Source organism: Siphateles boraxobius, unplaced genomic scaffold (assembly GCF_051911475.1).
Source record: "Siphateles boraxobius isolate OS27281-9 unplaced genomic scaffold, OSU_SipBor_1 37, whole genome shotgun sequence".
Taxonomy (NCBI): Eukaryota; Metazoa; Chordata; class Actinopteri; order Cypriniformes; family Leuciscidae; genus Siphateles; species Siphateles boraxobius.
Genome location: NW_027508997.1, coordinates 5,049,507 through 5,069,360, shown reverse-complemented (window position 1 = coordinate 5,069,360; position 19,854 = coordinate 5,049,507). Strand labels below are relative to the sequence as shown.

Here is a 19,854-nt window from a genome sequence, read left to right as displayed (position 1 = left end):
AGAAACAAGAATGTAGTTATACTGGTTTAGGTCAGTGACAGATTTAAACTGACTGACTCCTCCCATTCATAGCGAACACAAACACTCCCACACACACACATTCAGATCCATCTGTCTGTAATACAAAAATAGCACTTTCCGATTAAAATTGAGAAATCATAGCTTGGTATTTAGGGAGAACACGTGTGAAAGAGAGAAAGAGAGAGAAAGAGAAAGAGAGAGAGAGAGAGAGAGAGAGAGAGAGAGAGAGAGAGAGAGAGAGAGAGAGAGAGAGAGAGAGAGAGAGAGAGAGAAAGTTAAAGGAAATAATTCAAGAGTTCAGGTTTCCAGGCAACAACTCCCTCTGCAATGCAGATGCTGAAACTTAATCTATGGAAACTTAATCTATGAAGTCACAGCATTTACTCTCACAGAACCACAAATGCACACGCACACACTTCTATTTAGCATCTGTAACATAAATATGTAAAAAATAAGTTACCTGGGTTTACTGTGCGAGTCCTTGGAGCCGAACCATCCTTTGTGTTTGACTTCTAAAAGTGGTTGAGCATGTTCTGCTTCCTCTTTACTCATTATTGGCCCTTTCCCAGCCAAATCACCTCTAACGTGTGAAAACAGGCCCCTCCTTTTCTTGTTTTGAGTCTCTGTCTCTCCAGCAGGTATCACTGTTTCCATCACCGCCTCATCTGTAACTCTTCCCGCATGCTCTAATGCTGCTACGATGGCAGCCTTTTCTTCCTCTCCGGGTTTATCAAACGACCAGCGACGGCCATCCACAGGGCCGCCGTTTTGCTTTTCTTCCCCACGGCGAGAGAGGTTCTGTAGGGAGAGAGAGAGAGAAGAGCCCTTCTGAAGCACCCCCAGGGCTGGGAGCTGGGGCTCAGGCCTTGGCTTTGACTCGGACTTGGATGGCCGGGTTTCTTGGGATTTCTGTTCAATTGATTGAGTTTTCTGAGACTTAACTGGCAGCTTGGTTGCCTGTGGTTGACCTGACTGAGTTACTTGTTTGGTTGACTCTCGTTGAGGTTGCTGTAGTATGAGTGACGGAGGGTGGTGAGTAAGGGGAGACGTTTCCACCGGATTCCCGTTCACGCACACAGAAGGAAGCAGAATAGGGGTGTCGTTCTCTGACATCAAAGAATGAGGCACTGGTAAGCTGATGTCGTACATCGTATGTCTGACAGGAGAAACCTGTGGTGAGGGAGCCACTGTGTGTTCTGAAAGAGAAAGAGTTTTATTGTTTTCTAAAAGTCGCACTGTAATGGACGTAGTGATGGACATTTTTTCCATGTCACACATCCGAGTGAAACAGATTATTGAAAAACAAAATGTAGCATGGGGACTTGATTGGATGAAGGCAGACCTGAATGCAAGTATGCAGTCAATTGTAAGAAAGGATTGGAATGACTGGAGAGTCCAGCATATTTCTAAAGAGATAAGTCTGACATTTCAGTTGACAGTTTTTTTATTTAAGAAAACGAGGGATAAATCCAAATAATTTTTGGACTGTGTGTGTGTGTGTGTGTGTGTGTGTGTGTACTGTGTATATAAGGCATATTCAAATGGCAGACCTAATCCAGAACTGTGGCAACGTCATGAAGACACCTTCCTCCAAAGCTACTAGTACTGTGAAAAGTTTTAGGCACTTGTGTAACAATGCTGTTAAGTCAGGATGCTTTAAAAAATAATACCATAAATAGATTTTATTTATCAATTATCTTTTATTAACTAAATTAAATCAATATTTGGTGAATAGGTACACTTGCAAATAGTTTTCCAGGTAGCTTTGCAGGGAAGGTTTCTTCAAGCGTCTTGGAGACGTTGACGCAGTTCTTCTAGCTTGAGTCTTTTTTAAAAAGAGTATTATTATGTTTAAATCACACTTTTACAATCATTTTAGTGTTTATTGTTCATGTCTCGTGGCTTAACTACTTAATGTTAAAATATTTGCTCCTTATGGATTGTTCCCACTCACTTCCATTGTAAGTGCCTCACTGTTACCCAGATTTTACCTTCTTTTTTTTAAAGAAAACCAGAAACAAGTTAAGATACATTTTTATATTGATTGAGTTGAACTTGTACCGAACCCAGGATATTCCTTTAAAAAAAACATCAAATGTTGTTGTGCATACCTGGACTGCTGTCTGCAGTCAGGTTGCTGCTGTTACTCGGAGAGTTGGACAGATCTGAGACCACCACGCTGATTCCTGCCGTCGGGCTGAGGCTGCCGCCACGCGATGAAGACTCGCTGCTCTCGGAGCCCAGTGACGTGCTTGAGCGTGTGTCTGAAGACTTCCTCAACCTCCCCCGCAGGAAAAAACTTCTCATCTTACTCCTGCGGACCTCCCCGCCTTCATCATCCTCGTAGTCTTCCTCGCCGCCCCCATCACTTGGCAGCCGCCCCCGCACACTTACGGTTGACCCGTATCCCCCAGAGACGATGGCGGAAGAGGAATCTTCTTCGCTAGAGCGCTTCTTAGCCCGCATGCGTTCTCTGAGCTTGTCGAAAGCAGAGCGAGGTTTGTCCTTCATGGAAAGGTCGTACATGCTGGCCGTCAGGTTGTGCCGAGTGAACTGCACAGACAACTGAAGCTCCCCTCTTTCTTTCTCCTTTTTGCCAGTTTTAGAATGCAGGAGGTGCCACCTATGAACAATAATGAGTAAAGAAAACTGTTAAAGGGAGGCACAAATGATATAGTGGCCAAAAGTGATGTCCAGAGGGTATATTTATTTTTTAATTTTAATGACAAGATTAAATAAACCAACAAAATATGAGGAAAATAACTTTAATGTTTTCATTTTCCCTCATATGTAAAATATTTAAAAAATTTAAAATATTTTTTTAATATTTTACATATGAGGGAAAATGAAAACATTAAAGTTGGTTAAGGTATTTACCTGACAGAATTATTTGGCAAAAAAGCAAACATTTGGGAAACAGGTTTTATTTTACCAAGCAACAAAAATAAAAAGTTACTAAAAAAAAACTAATCAGTATACACGGACTCGTTCTCTTACGAATGTATCTCTCGTACTACGTAATATCTTACGCTATGGGGAAAACCTCTTTTCCACGAGATATTGAAGCCAAAAATTATCCTTAATTTTTAATTAATGTAAAACGCTGTGCAACAGCATGCAGACATAGGCAAAACGGCTTGCGCGCCTATTGGCTGCCCTGCGCCGACAGCAGCAGCCTATCGAGAGAGGCTCTGCGTGACACATATCCAATGGGGGCATTTCGCGCCCATTTCGTCACGTCCCGCCAGAAAGGTCTCTCACTGTCACTGTCTCTCTCCCTCTCCTAAAAGAGCTGCGTCTTTTTCAAGATGCATAGATCCTGCGTTCAGTGAAGAGGATCGCCATGTCATCTGCGTTTCCTGCCTGGGTGAGGATCATGCGGCTCTCGCTCTCGTCGACAGCGGATGCACTCACTGTGAGCTACTGCCGATGGTGACTCTGAGGACTCGCCTGGCATCATTCTCAGAGCCTGCACTTCAGCCTGCTGTAGCGCCGCGCCGTAAAAAGCGCCGGACTGTTCCAGTGTATTTTGCAGTAAACAAGCCGGTACCATGGCCCGCTTACCTGCACAAAAATGCTGTTTCCACGGCGACCCAGAAAAATCATATAAGCAGTGTATTTTCTGGTATTCCGGCCACAGCCGATGGTGTTATGAGTGTAATAAAAATGCCCACAGCCCAGTGTTCATTTCTACACACAAACACAGCCCGCCACAGTGCAGGGCTCGCAGAAATGCGACCGACTCATGTCATTGGGCATTAAATGTAGTGAATGTGCCCACAACCCAGCGCCCACAAACACTACACACTGCAGGTGCCACGTTTTCTGTAAAACGAAACCAACACACATACAGTCAGCTAAGACCCACGGTGTTTAAGTCTCGCCGTGGCCAGACTCCACCGAAACTTCTCGCTCGTTCAGTTCCAAACAATGTGAATGTTCCAGTGTATTTCGCAGTAAACAAGCCGGCACCACAGCCCGCTTGCCTGCACACAAATGCCATTTTTACGGCGACCCAGATAAATCCCAAAAGAGTGTATTTTCTGGTATTCCGGCCACGGCCGATGGTGTTATGAGTGTTGTAAGAATGCCCACGTCTCAGTGCCCATTCCCATTCCCACACACAGACACAGCCCGCCACAGTTCAGGGCTAGCACAAATAAAATCGACTCATGTCGATTGTGCAAAAAGGTAGTGAATGTTCCCACGACACAATGCCCACAAACACTACACGATGCGTGTCCCTCGTTTTCTGTAAAAACGAAACCGGCACACATTCAGTCAGCACAAGCCGACGGTGTTCTCAGTGCAGTGAGTGTGCCCGCCGTCCCGCGCCCACATTCCTTTACAGACACGCTCAACCCCACGGGGTTTGTCCCGCTCGCTCTCTCTCCACAACCTGACATAGAGAATTCGAGCGCGACCAGGCTGCCTGCTGTGATTGGCCTGCCTCCCGCCTCGCACACTATAAACACAGTGTTTATGTCTCAGCACACCGAAGCTCTGCAGCCGCCGCTATGCCGCGGCCAGAGCCCGGATTTCGTTCTACTCCTAGCTATTCACGCAGATGCGTGGGCAAAGCTTCCAGGGGTATCAGAATGGGTGCTGAACACTATAAAAAGAGGCTATTTGCTGCAATAAGCTCGACGCCCCCGGCGAGTCGAAACGACGGTAAAAAACGAAGTATCTCATCTACTTTGAGCCAAAATAGCGAAACTGCTGAGCAAAGGGGCCATAGAACCTTTATCTCAGGCTCAGAGCGAAGGGGGGCTATACAACAGATATTTTCTGGTACCGAAAAAAGACGGGGGTCTCAGACCCATTCTAGATCTGCGACAGCTGAACAGAGTGCTTATGAAGCGCCAGTTCAGAATGCTGACAACCAGGAAAATCTTCGCTCAAGTGCGCCAGGGAGACTGGTTTATGTCAATAGATCTGAAAGACGCCTATTTCCAAATACAAATAGCGTCACGTCACAGGCAATTCTTGAGATTCGCCTCCGAGGGCCAGGCATATCAATACACAGTCCTACCGTTCGGCCTATCCCTCGCACCCCGTACATTTACGAAGTGCGTGGACGCGGCCCTCGCACCCCTGAGACTTCAAGACTTGCGAGTTTTGAACTACTTGGACGATTGGCTGATTCTAGCTCGATCATATTCAGAGCTCATAGAACACAGAACCACATTACTAGAGCATCTCGAGAATCTGGGTCTCACAGTCAATTGGGCGAAGAGTTCGCTGTTTCCCAGCCAGAAAATCTCTTTTCTGGGAACAGTGCTGGACTCGCTGTCTATGACAGCACGTCTGTCGCAAGAGTGAGAACTGGACATTCAGCGCGCCGCGAAATCCTTTCGCCGCAGCTCTATAGTCCCGCTCAAAGGGTTTCAGAAAATGCTGGGCCTCATGGCCTCGGTATCTTTAGTACTCCAGCTGGGCCTGCTTCGCATACGCCCACTGCAGTTATAGCTGAAAGTGCGAGTTCCACCCCGGGCATGGACCTCTGGTCTGTTTCGCCTCAGGGTCGACATGAAATGCGTTTCGGCTCTGGAACCTTGGAAAATAGCCGACTGGTATCAGTCAGGCGTGAGTCTGGGGACTCCCTCGAGTGTGATGGTGGTGTCCACGGACGCCTCCACCTCGGGATGGGGAGCGCTGCTCGAGGGCAGACCGTTCTCGGCCAGTGGTCAGAATGGAAAAAGCTTCTACGCATAAACTGTCTAGAAATGCTGGCAGTCGACAACGCGCTATGGCGCTTTTGTCCCCAGATAAAAGGCCGCCACGTCTTAGTCCGGTCGGACAACATGTCAGTGGTGGCATACATAAATCACCAGGGTGACGTCAGGTACCCGAAACCTTTACAGGCTGACGGAACGCCTCCTGGGCTGGGCTCAGCACAACCTGCTTTCACTGAAAGCAGCGCATGTGCCTGGTCGCCTGAATCTGGGACCAGACCGTCTGTCTAGAAACAATGTCCCAGCAGGGGAATGGTCGCTGCACCTGCAGACGATCCAACTGCTGTGGGAGACATTCGGCAGAGCGCAGGTTGACCTGTTCGCGTCCCAAGAAAACGCTCACTGTCTGAACTTTTTCTCCAAGAGCAGGGATGCGCTGGCCCACGTATGGCCCCGCTGCCCCATCTATGCTTTTCCCCCCGCCTCGCTCCAGCCTCAAGTGCTGGAACGAATCAGGGAAAACGGATGCCCAGTGTTACTCGTGGCTCCGCTCTGGACAAACCAGAATTGGTTCCCAGTCCTAATGCGGCGGACCAGCACTGCCCCGTGGCCGATACCGGTTAGAAGAGACCTCCTCTCTCAGCCAAAGGGCTCGATTTGGCATCCTCGCCCGGAATTATGGTCCCTACATGCAAGGGCCATCAACGGGTACCCGCTAACCTCCCAGAGGGAGTGTTAAAAACAATCACGCAGGCTAGAGCCCCGTCTACTAGACGGCTCTATTCCTCAAAGCCTGGTGTCAAGCTCAGGGCTTTTCACCTGCAGACTGTGGGGGTTACGGAAGTGCTCTCCTTCCTTCAAGAGCTGCTGGATAAGGGCAGAACCCCATCCACGCTCAAAGTATACGTGGCGGCCATAGCGGCGTTTGCAAAACCGACATCTGGCCAGTCACTGGGGAAAAACGAACTGGTCGTGCGATTCCTCAGGGGAGCTCGGAGGCTGAATCTAGGGATGGGGCCGATCCGATCCAGTATCGGTATCAGCTCCGATACAGCCATTTTTGCCGGATCGGGTATCGGTCAGACGAGGCCGATCTACATCCGATATTGTGTGTTTACTATTGTGTTATTGTTAAGCCCCACAAAAGTATTATAAAGCACCATTAAGTGTTCGTGCACTATATTATAAGTGTTCTGAAGCCATTCTATAGTATAATGTGAGATAGAAATGAATATTTAAGTCATTAAATTCAAATTCACGTAAACTGTTCCCTCCGCTGCGGCTGTCAATCATTCTTCATTCAGCATTCAACAGCGCGTCGCGTTCGGTTATGACAGTCAACTCGATGAAACTCTCCAAGATGATTCAATTACTATTATTATACTTGATCTGTAGATAAAGCTCTATGGTTTCGGATAAAATGACTATCTTGCTGGACTTGCTGTACCTTAATCATGTTACTTTTAACGTGTGTCTGTTAGATCACAACACTGGAGAGCACTATAATTGTTCTTCAAGCACACAGTAACTGAAATTTAAAACTGTTAAAAGAAAAGGCTGAATAAACTATTGCATAGATAGATACTGTACAATACACTACGCATCAATATGTCTTTCCTTTGTGCGTTGAACTTTTCAATGCGGACTCGACGCGCTGCGACTCCATGTTGCTTCAAGCGCATCATTCTGCGCTCGGGATGCGCATAAGCGCTTTGTGCCGCACTGTATTGGAGTCTTTCATAATCATATCATAATACTTTTGCGCAATGAAAGGTTATTAAATGTTCCATCTATCATATGTTGCTGCCTCAATAAACAGCTGTGCTATACATTTAAAAAAGTCTTAATTTTATAGTAGCTAGACTATATATAAAATAATTTATCTTTTTGATTTTTGTTATCTTGTTTTTTATGAATGTATTTTACAACAATACAAACAGCAATGTGTAACGTTTTATCAGATTTGGTGCTGGTGCCTACACTTATTGTCTCTTATTTGTTTCTAACCTTATACTTACCTCAAGTTGCCTTTTGGGACATACATGCATACATATCATACTTGCCTGTAGAGAGAAGTTTATTGCAGCATCATATAAAATCAACAATAATGATAATAATAATATTAAAGCAAACACAGCTCTGGTATCGGAATAGTATCGGTATCGGCCGATATCCAAATTCAGGTATCGGGATCGGATCGGAAGTGAAAAAATGCGGATCGGTGCATCCCTAGCTGAATCCTCCCAGACCCCCCTCAGTCCCTGTGTGGGACCTTTCTACGGATTTGGAAGCCATGAAAGGTGCCCCATTCAAGCCAATCCATTTGTCAGACATGAAACATCTGTCTCTCAAAACGGTATTCCTTATGGCTCTCGCTTCAGTGAAGCCCGTAGGGGACTTGCAAGCGCTTTCGGTAAGCGCGTCATGCATGGAGTTTGGTCCTAATGACTCAAAAGTCATACTCAAACCAAGGCACGGGTACGTGCCCACATCCCTCAACACACTGTTCAGGGGCCAGGTTATTTCCCTGTGCGCCCTCCCGGTTCGCGACGAGAAGGATGGCGAGTCTCCTCTGCCCTGTCAGGGCACTGAGAGCTTATGTGTCCCGCTCGTCGGTCTTCAGACAGACTGAGCAGCTCTTCGTTTTGTTTGGCGGACGCTCCAAGGGACTGGCCGCATCAAAACAGAGCCTATCCAGATGGATAGTCGACGCCATAGCACTGGCTTACACTTCTAAGGGCCTGCAGTGTCCTTTGGGTGTCAGAGCACACTCCACGAGAGGCGTGGCCTTGTCGTGGGCGTGGTATAGTGGGGTTACCGATATCTGTACGGCCACAGGCTGGGCCTCGCCGTCTACATTTATAAGGTTTTATAACCTAGAGGTTCCCGCCTTACAAGCCAAGCTTCTGTCGGTATAGAATTCAGTGCTATCTGCCCCGGTGTGCCGGCCCAGATGCTGAGTTTTGCTTGTGCATCACTCACTGAGCGATAAAACAGCTCCATGGTCGTTGAATAACCCGTACTATTACCCAGTTCAGGCTGAAGACGTTTGCCCTGTCTGCGTGAAACACTGTTAACATAACTAGCTCCTGTAGGATGCTATTTCATGGGGAATGATGCTTGCAGCCTCTCTTCCCCGACTCTCTGTGAGTCTATGGGGATTATGAACTATATGAGCCCCGGGCTACTGCCCTTGGGACTTTGGTGTCGGATCCCAGTACGCACGGCATTTTGCATTGTGTTCCCCATAGCGTAAGATATTATGCAGTACGAGAGATACTCTCGTAAGAGAACGTACTCGGTTACTAACGTAACCTCTGTTCTCTCTAGAGAGGGAACAAGTACTGTGTATCTTGCCGTGCATACACAGCTCTGGTTCGCTTCGGCAATGAAAACCAGTTGTACCAGCCTAATCGAGCTAAATTTATAGGGCGAGACCACGCCCTTTCTGTCGGGACGTGACGAAATTGGCGCGAAATGCCCCCATTGGATATGTGTCACTCAGAGCCTCCTTCGATAGGCTGCTGCTGTTGCCGCAGGGCAGACAATAGGCGCGCAAGCCGTCTTGCCTATGTCTGCATGCTGCTACACAGCGTTTTACATTAATTCAAAATTAAGGATAATTTTTGGCTTCAATATCTCGTGGAAAAGAGGTTTTCCCCATAGCGTAAGATATTACGCAGTACTCGTTCCCTCTCTAGAGAGAACCGAGGTTACGTTAGTAACAGAGTACGTTTTTGCATGTTCATAAGTTCTTTGTATGACAGCCAGCCCAAAGATTATGTCCACACAATTTGGCATGTTTCATTGTGTTATCACAATTAAATTGACTCCAAGCACAACTAGGCCATATGCTTACAACATCTTTAACAAATTGTTAATAATATTTGAATAAAGGGTGAAGTTTCCTAGACCGGACATTCATTTTGGTCACTGTGGTATATCTTCTAACTCTGTTAGAACAAACAATACTTTAAACGAGAACAATATACTAAGACAGATCAAAACAAAGCATCTATTAGGCATCTAAAAAAAAAACAAGTTCATTCATTGCCAAATATTGCTAAGTCAAAATTAATTTCAGCTATGAATACTGACCTTGCATATCTGCAGTATTTGTATAAAATGTTTACATTGTGAAACCTTTGCCATTTTTTTATATTCAGTGATGTGTGATGATTTAGGAAGACACATACATAGATAAAAAAAATATGAATCCTCAAAAAAATTCATAAGGTGGGCTTCAAATGAGATCCTCAGAGTATCTACACCAAAATTATATTAACATTATATATAACTGTAATATAAAAAATAAATATTGACAGATATTATAATAATTAGGGCTGGGAAAAGATGAATCGCGATTAATCGCATCCAAAATAAAAGTTTGTGTTTACATAATATATGTGTGTAAACTGTGTATAATTATTTTGTATATATAAATACACACACATGCATGTATACATAAGAATTTTTTTTATTTATATACGAAATATTTATATTTATATATAATATAAATTATAAATAAATATATACAGTAAATACATGCAAATATTTCTTAAATATATACATGCATGTGTATGTATTTATATATATACAAAATAATTATACACAGTGCACACACATATATTATGTAAACACAAACTTTTATTTTGGATGCGATTAATCGCGATTAATCTTTTCCCAGCCCTAATAATAATAGATATTTAATTTTGAATGCTCATTTCGTGTTTTTACATTTAAAATAGCTTTGCCATCATCATATTTCCACATGAAGTTAATCTTTAAAAACACAATGAGAACTATTACTTTAAATTGATTGATTATATATACCAGCCATTTAACGGTTATAACATGAAAAAAAATGATCAGCTTATCAGTCATTTATTTTAAAATTACACCGGAAAATGTCTGTCTTTTGGATTGGTGGATTTGTGAGAGAAACATTATATTTCTAGCAGTCAATCTACTGAAGGTTGAAACTGAAGGATAGATTAATTGATCTGATTCTCTAATGTTTTGCCAAGTGCCCTTTCCCCTACATTCACATTCACACATACAGGTTTCATTTTCAAGCAAACACAAATACACAAGCTTTATGTTTGAACTTAGATCAAAAGGTCTCCCTGCTAAATTAATTGAGGATTTTCTGATACTTGTTTTTTTTTTTTCTCTCATGTAAACACATGCTGACAAAAGCAGAGCTGGGACAAGCTGGTCAGCTTTCTTCAATCAGCATTATAGCTTTTCTAGACACTCCACAAGACAGTGCACTCACGCGCGCGCACGCACACACACACACACACACACACACACACACACACACACACACACACACACACACACACACACACACACACACACACACACACACACACACACACACACACACACACACATACACACATACACACAAAATTTTCTTATTGTCAGAAACTTGGCTGACACATTAAAAGAAAACAATTAACCAATTAACAGATGAACAGATAGGCGGATCCACCCACACATGAATGCCATTAATTATTCACATTTACTAATAAACACATTTGGCATTACTCCAGTTCACTTCTGTTGCTGTGGTAGAATCACATAGAAGTGACATTCGGATATGTTGTTTTATATTGCAATTAGTAAAAGTGATAAATACATTATTATTTTTTCAGTGTTAAAAATAATTTCTCCAGTTCAAATTGAATATGCAGACACTATGTAGGTTGAACTACCAGTATATGTGAATTTGATGAACTTTATAACTTCGATTCCATCCAATCCATATATAGATGAAAGTGAGCACAGAGTTTGTTTTCTTGGTTCCCTTTTTTTTTTTTTGCAGAGGTATATTTCACTTATAATTCATTATGTACATTTTACAACATGTAGACACGTGCACACTGTCTCATTGGACTATGGCTTGAAATGAGGGTTGTTTGATGTTCTGATTCCAAAGCAAATGAAAATGATATCAGTCGCAGTTTATCTGGGAAACACAAATATTCACACACATATACACAAACCGAAAAATATACCAGCCTTGTGATGTCTTGGCAAAGCATCAAAGACCACCAGAATAATGACAATCTCTAACAGGAAATCAACCTTCTCCTTCTAGGTCGTACATCTACAGCATTTCTGATACTCTCGCTTTATGCTGCCAAGTCAGTAGTTGACAATGTCACTAAAACTATGCGCCTATTGACTGAACAAGTAATGCTAATTGCGAATGACGTCACCGTTTTCACAAATTCGTGTTTTTGGAGTTTACACAGGTGATAAAGGTTTAATTTTCAAAAGTCTGCATTTTCAGACCCCCAAAACCCTGTTGTTGTGTAAACGAACAGCTAAAACGCATAAGAAAGTGAAAAGCGGTTTTGTGTAAATGGCCCCTCAATTAATGTTAATCTCAGCATTTACTAATACATTTTTAAGATCAAATCATTAGTTAATGCACTGTGAACTAAAATGATCATGGACATTTTTATAAACTACCATTAACAAATGATTAAAAAATGCTGTAAAAAAATATATTTTTATTCTTAGTTTGCATTAACTTTTTGTTAACAAATTAGACCTTTTTGTAAAGTTTTGCCGACAAAGTGTAAAAGTGTTAATGTACAAAATGTGAAATAAATTAAGCCACCATTTTTCCTTTACCACTTGAACTTAACTGAAGTAAAAGCTTCTGCTAAATACCTTTTCTGCAAAGTTTATTAAGTTACAAGCGGTATTATGTACTGTATTATGCACAATCGTGTGCTCAAACAATGCCTGGACAACTAAGCAAAAAAAAAGCAACATGAACCTAGTAAGTAGTTGCTGAATATTTTGTCTACTTTTACTTTTTAATAAGAACTTTGCGTGGTGGTTGAAGCGCAAAATGTAGTAACTAGTAGCCTGTTTCTTTAAAGAGCTTAAGATTCAAAAGCGTCTAGTCAGCAAGTCAAATCAGTCCTTTGTTTCCTTTGTAGCATCTTTTATGTGTACCACAGCAAACCAATGGGCTCAAAACACCCACTAGTTCCAGTATCAATGTGAATAACCCAGATTCAACGCTACAATCATTTCACCTCTGAGGTGAGCGGCAGACTCCTGCCCAGTGTGGTTAGATGTGGGCTTTATCACACGCCATCCAGCGGAACTAGCTCTTTCACAATGTGGTCCTTTAAAAAAAAAATCTGTAAATACATAATACTTTTTTATAACAGTGCCAAGAATAGAAAAGTCACATCTAAAGGATTCAAATCAAATAAAAGTTTTAATCATAAAGTGCTGAGTCAAGATTAATCTAATCGTTACGTCTTACAAATGGTAATTTGCCAACCCACACACTAACTACATGATTCATCAGTATACCCAACTCACCCCACCTACACAAACAAGGGGAGATACCAATACCAGATACCACGCAATCTGGAAATCACCAGGAACCAAGAAGTGAGCAACCTATACAGCAAAAATTAAACCCTCAGTGTCAACATTTAGTGCACTTAGTAAATTGAAAATAGAGGTCTGCTACCCAGGCCTGATGGTTTTGGGCCAGGCTCAAGTGTTCTTCCATGTATAACTTTGGGGTTGTAGTTTATATGGATTAAAAATATTTATCCTAAAAATGTAACAATTTAATTTACACACACCCTCCATCTTTGAGTCCCCGAATCTGTGCATCTCGTCTACTCATTCATCTGGTCTATGAATTTCTTTCTTCTGCTGAACATAAAAGAAGATATTTTGAAGAATATGGGTAATCAAACAGTTGACGGGCCCCATTGACTTCCATAGTATTTTTTCCTACCGTGAACTGTGTGGTTACAAACTTTGTTCAAAATATCTTCTTTTGTGTTCAATGGAAGAAAGAAATTCATACAGGTTTGGAACAACTTGGTGAGTAAATTATGACAATTTTCATTTTGGGGTGAACTAGTCTATGGCTAAAATGTCATTCCTGTGCATACATTTAATTGGGAGCATTATGTAGGCCGCAGTATACAGTTACAAAATAATTGTCATTGTGTCACATGACCTACTCTTGAGGTATTACAACCTATTCTTGTCTTATATGAAGGAGTAGGCCTACCTTTTTTAAAAACCTTTTAAAAAAGTTAAACACATCAGTTCTGGTTATATCTCAATAGAAATGGTACCGGATGATAGCCTACAAATAAATGATTTCATATTTGGTGGCCAGTTACAGGAAGTGGGGCGTATACTGTGAATAAATATCTCACAGCTGTAGTGTTAGAGTCTAGATATAGCTAGTGTAGAGCCTCACTCACAACCACCCAGGAAATATAATAAACATAAATGTATGCACAGAGACTCTACACATAAGTTAAAATGCATCTTAAAACACTTTCCTCTGCATGCTACAGTGAAACACATAAGAATATATTTTCTTTATCCTCAGCATGAATGAGAAATGTTTAAAAATGTATCAATAAATGAAGCATGAAGAAGTCATGCTCCACTGGTCTGTTCAAGCATCCATCTTAAGCTATTCTGAGCTTCTGATATCTGTTAGCCTATCTAGTACCACAGATGCTTTTGTTATTGCTCAAAAACTCTTGGTTATTGGAGGATAATATCGTAATGTGAATGCTCACGTATGGCACATCCTGTAGCTGACAAATGGTCGTGCAATGTAACAAATTACTTTTATAAGTATAGAAAATGCATTTTAAAATGGTTTGAGATGCTACATGGAGTTTAGTAGCTACACTGCAGTCAAAGCATGGTAACTTAATTAATAGTGGGATACTTTTATTTTGTTAGGAAACTTAAATGTTAACCACCTTTGAATCACTAAGATTCTAGCATAAGCGAAAGAAGAGCCAATCCGATTTCGAGAAAACAGCTATTTTACAAGGTGACGATCTCAAATTAATTCATACGAACTAAGTGAACCGTATGGGGAAAAAAACATAACATTTTTTGAAAAAAGTAAACATAAAAAAAATCTATACCTAACCCCACCCCTACACACTGGAGTGTACGCAGATAGAATGAAAAAGTATTAATAAGATTGTGCAAATTCATACGAATTAGCCACCAATTCCCCAAAAAGTAAAATAGTTACATATTGCCATGCGATTGTGTTGGTGAAGTGCACAAAAAAGGGGCATTATGGGTAAAGAGCCTTGATGCACCTGGTAGAGGCAGCACATGACCCAAGCCTTCATTTTCCTGCTTGTGCCTTTATCTTACATAATCAGAAAGCTGACAGAGCAAAACTAGACTGTCCATATGCATAAGCAATGACACATTACTGAATCAGACAGATGTGAAAAATACAGACCATCTAAAAAAGCATTTCTCAATACTGATCCTGGACGCCCTCTACGATATGTTTAAACTGTCAGTCCATATCCGTTTATTTGTGTATCCGAATGGAATCTGATCTAAATGATTAACTGTCCGCACTGTGTATCGCAACTGTTCAGATCCGATTTGTGTGTCCCGCAGCACTCGTTATTCGTTATTCAAAATAGCCTATCTGGGTTGGTTTTTATTGCAAAGGTATTGTATTGGTAGGCCTATGCCACATGAGTGTCTTACAATATGACAATGTGTAGCCACGGCACTGAACTACGTCTAATGAAGCAGCGGTAGAAACGTAGGAGGCTGTCATGAGGAACTTTATTCCGTGCTGCCGTCTCTGCCAGTCTCAAAATTCAAAGAGGGGTTTTGACCAGGCCGTCTAGCAGTGACTGGAGGACTCATGTGGTATCACCTCATCACTGGACCACGGTGATGTCTCCATTATATTATAATTTTCTGAGCGACCTGCACATTGACAACACACCGTTGTTTCTGTAATGAAATCTGTCGTGTTTGCTTGGCGTGAGAAAAAAAGCTATGCAACACCCACCAGAATGGTCAGAATAAAACAGATTTTCAGAAATGAGACTTGAATAGGATTAATGTAGCTGAATATTGAAACATAATTGAAGTTATATTAAAAATGATCCTGGCTCTTCCAAGCTTTATAATTGGAGTGAATTTTACCTTAGATTTTGAAGCCCACAACAGCGCATCCATCCATCCTAAAAGTAATCCATACAGCTCAAGGGGGTTAATAAAGGCCTTCTGAAGCGAAATGATGCGTTTTTGTAAGGGGAAAAAATGTAAATAAAATTAACTTTATAAACTATAATAACTGGCTTCAGGGAACGACCGTGTGCGAGTCGAGTTCGGGTATAAGAGTGACCTCTGAACCGACGTAGGATGTAGGAGCACCATAAGCTTTGACGACTCTCGCGGTTCAAACAAATAGGGCTGGGCAACAAACTCAAACTTTTTGACATTTCTCTTTAAAAAATTTCGTTTTAGACTTCCAATTCGTGACTGGGGTTTTGTTTTGCTCTATCCTCTGCGCTTCCGCGTTCATTAATACATCATGCGTCGGGTCAGAGGTCACTCTTCTGCCGGAACTTGACTGGCATGTGGCCGTAGAAGCCAGTGATTTTAGTTTATAAAGTTATAAATATGGATATTTTTCTTAAAGAAAAAGCATCGATTCGCTTCAGAAGGCCTTTATTAACCCCCTTGAGCCATATGGATTACTTTTATAATGTACTGATGAGCTTTTTGCGGCTTCAAAAAAAATTGTACAATTCACTCCCATTATAAAGCTTGGAAGAGACAGGATATATTTTTTATAGAACTCTGATTCTGTTTGGCTGAAAGAAGAAAGACACCTGGCATCATTTTTATTTTTGGGTGAACTAACCCGTAACACATTTAGGCTGTCTCCCTTGTGGGAGACACATCTATCTTCAGGTCTCAGGGGTTGAATCTGCAGTGTTCAATGAGAACATTTTTTAAAGTTTGTACCATTGAGAAGCCTCCAGAAACAGAAAAGGAAAACACCAATGAAAATTCCCCTACTTTCCTCAGTCAACATCCAGGCCCACTTTTCCTCAGTCAACATCCAGGCCCACTTAAGAGGGCGTGACTGCAGAGGGACAGATTGCAGCACTCTGAGCAAGACATATCCGACTGGGCTAATGGCACATTAACCCTTATTTCTTGAGACACAACTGCTGCTTCAGACGAATAAATACATAAACAGTAAATGCAATGACAAACTTACTCGTTTTTCATGCTTTTCCGATCATGGAAGGCTTTATCTACCGGTATAACAGCCTGGCCCAGGAACACATCTAGTCCTATGAGAGCACGGTGCATAACGGTGAGGGTCAGGTCGCCACTACCGGGTGGGTACGCGTCTTGCCCTCCCTTCTCCAGGATCCCCGGCTGCAGCTCGAACGCGCATTCCTCGCCCCATTCCGGGTCCGTAGTCTTCTCCATCACGCACGTGGAATATTTCTCTTTGCCCAGCTGGATGATGGTGTACACATCGCTGGTGCCGTGTTTACCCTTCGCGCGCAGCCCTCGGGCCCGTAGCACAGTTACCTGCACGTGCGTTGGCACCCATCGCTGCTCCTCGTCATTCTTCACCAAGGACATGGTCACCGGTGCACCGCACACGGACACATAGACAGTGGGGCAGCTGATAACGGCTGATCTCCCGGTCGAGCGTCGCTTAGTAACCGCCAGCCTATCGTCGTGGTCCACAGTGAAACATTTTTAAGATTCAGCTCGCGTGAGACGTCGAGCCGCCCAAGATAAAGTGGCTGGTTTGTGTCCGGGTCGGGCGGACAGGTTTCCCTCTGCAGCGTTACAGCCACCGTGCAGACCGGTCCACCGACGTCACTGCTTTATCCTCTCCGCAGGACAAGGAAGTGACTAGAAGCGGTACGGTACCCCGGCTACATCATGCTGCACGCGTATTGTTCAAATAGGCTACACGTTCTGTCGTGTGCATTTTAAAAAAGCTTCACTCGGCAACCTCAGATTGAATAAACAGTCGTTCGTTGTCGAACTTTGCTAAAATGCCGTACAGGCGAGCTATCCTGCGTGAGAATCCGAACACTGCCTTACGATGACATAATATTGCAGATATACGGGGATGCGCGGAGTTTAAACCAGGAATCCTCTGAAACAGGGCAGGGTTTTAACCCTCATGCTATCTTGAAAAACGTTAAAAACTTGAAAAACCATTAAAAATTCATGACTTTTTTAGTAGGATGCAAAGGGTCATAGGGTTTTACTCTTAAGGAAAAAGTGCCATGTTCAAAATGTGTTAGTTGTTGAAAGTACAACAAAAATAAGAAGATAAATAGATTAATATTGAAGGAGAGACACAATTTCTATAAAAAGAAATGTTAAAAAACGTTGAGACTCAACTTTGGCCCTGGGTGTTTCTCTTCCTGGTTCATTTCAGTCATTTCATAATATCTAATTTAATAACAACTTATGTATTATTGTGCATTTAGTTTATTAACTGTGTATATTTTAGTTCATGCATACCTCACAAATAAATCTGTAATATGAATAGCCTACACAGTGTACATTTATCATAACAAATAATTTCCACTTAACTGCATCTAGGAGCTTTTTTAACTAAAACTAACTCCCCATGTATTTTTAGTTTTAACACAACTAAGATTTAGTTAAACTTTATATATTGGTATAAGGGATCTTTTCAATTCTAATGATACACTTAATAAAATGTTTAAGGTAGTTTTAGAGTTTAGTGTATCATACCACCACTTACTGGACATTTCCTAATATTAGCAGTTTTTAGATATTATTTCTATCACTAAGCATTCCACATAAACATTACAAATTTAATTATATACATATAAACTCACTCACCCTACCTAGCTTAAAAGGTTGAAATATGTCTTACTTCCTGTTGGGGTCCTAATCAGCAGCATCAAGGATCCCCAAGAGATTCCCTTTTTTTTTTTGACAAAATTTTACATTTAATGTATATGACATATAAAGTAAAATTTGAAAATGGACCCAAAATAGATCATTTCAAATTAATTTAATTAAGAATCCAATACTTCTATCCACATTTTCATATGCTTCTGTATTTTACAGTTCATGATGAGGACACATTTAAATGAATAAAAAAACAATAAAATGAAAACTAATGAAGCATCTGTTTACACCAATAAAAAGGTAGATTACAGAGTAGATAGATACTGTTTGAACCAAATAGCAGATAGCATCCTGTTTACAATATAGTGATATATGATTTTTCACACAAATTATAAACAGAAGTAACTTGCTATACTAAGGTTATATTGTCTGAGCAATGGTTGGTGGAGTTTAATCAATGGTCAGACATGAACCAGAAACCAGTTGTCAGGACCTCTGACACATGACGTGAGTTTGAAGCAATGCACTAAAATAGCACTGACAACCACGGGTTAGTTCACCCAAAAATAAAAATTCTGTCATTAATTACTCACCCTCATGTCATTCCAAACCCATAAGATGTTCGTTGATCTTTGGAACACAAACAAAGATATTTTTAATGAAACCTGAGAGATTTCTGTCCGTTTATTGAAAGTACATTCATAAAGAGATTGTAAAATATATCTATATGAAACTAGCAGTTTAATCCAAGTCTTTGAAGAAACACAATCACTTTGTATGATGAACTGGTTTAATTTATGCTTTTATTCACATATAAACATTAATCAACAAACATAGCACTCAAATTTGGTAAACGGAACCTCAAGCATGAGAACCAATGAGGTTCATTCCTGCGCATCAAGCAATTATGGTCGAGCTTCTGTTTACCATACTTGATGTGCTCTATATGTTCGCTGATCAACGTTTAATAAAAGCCTATTAATTCACGCCTCTTAAGAGGACTTGGATTAAACTGCCCTATTAATTTGGATTTATTTTACAATCTTTAATGAAAAATATGAAGCATCAGAGACAGAGTTCTGGGTGAATAGACTTTCATTGAAGGCACAGAAATCTCTCAGATTTCATTAAAAAGATATTCACGCGTGTTCCAAAGATAAACAAAAGTCTATGGGTTTGTTACAACATGAGTGTGAGTAATTTATGACAGAGTTTTCGTTTTTTTGGTGAACTAACCCTTAAATTGTCAGTTTAATAATGCAATAATCTCAATCTCTGCTTTTGCTTGATGACATTACATTAAAAAAGAGAATAAGCTGCCTCCCTAATGATGTTTTGGACCTAATTAACTTCTAATGCTATTCTTAGAGATAAGATGTCTCTTTCCACAAGAATCCCTTACATGCGCATTGTCCTCACTTCAATCAAACAC

General features: G+C 41.4%; 1 protein-coding gene across 3 annotated transcripts in view; it reads right to left on the bottom strand.

The window, feature by feature from the left end:
• The window catches only part of rab11fip5a (RAB11 family interacting protein 5a (class I)), a 28,404-nt gene extending 11,104 nt beyond the window's left edge, over window positions 1-17,300 (bottom strand). For all 3 annotated transcript variants that reach the window (XM_077197211.1, XM_077197213.1, XM_077197212.1), the window contains exons 1-3: window positions 16,783-17,300; window positions 2,133-2,644; window positions 482-1,217 (exon numbers count right to left, since the gene is read on the bottom strand). In XM_077197211.1, coding sequence (XP_077053326.1) covers window positions 482-1,217; window positions 2,133-2,644; window positions 16,783-17,159 — 1,625 coding nt within the window. In that variant the 5' untranslated portion in view covers window positions 17,160-17,300. The remainder of the gene's footprint in view (window positions 1-481; window positions 1,218-2,132; window positions 2,645-16,782) is intronic.
• Between the last annotated feature and the right edge of the window lie 2,554 nt (window positions 17,301-19,854).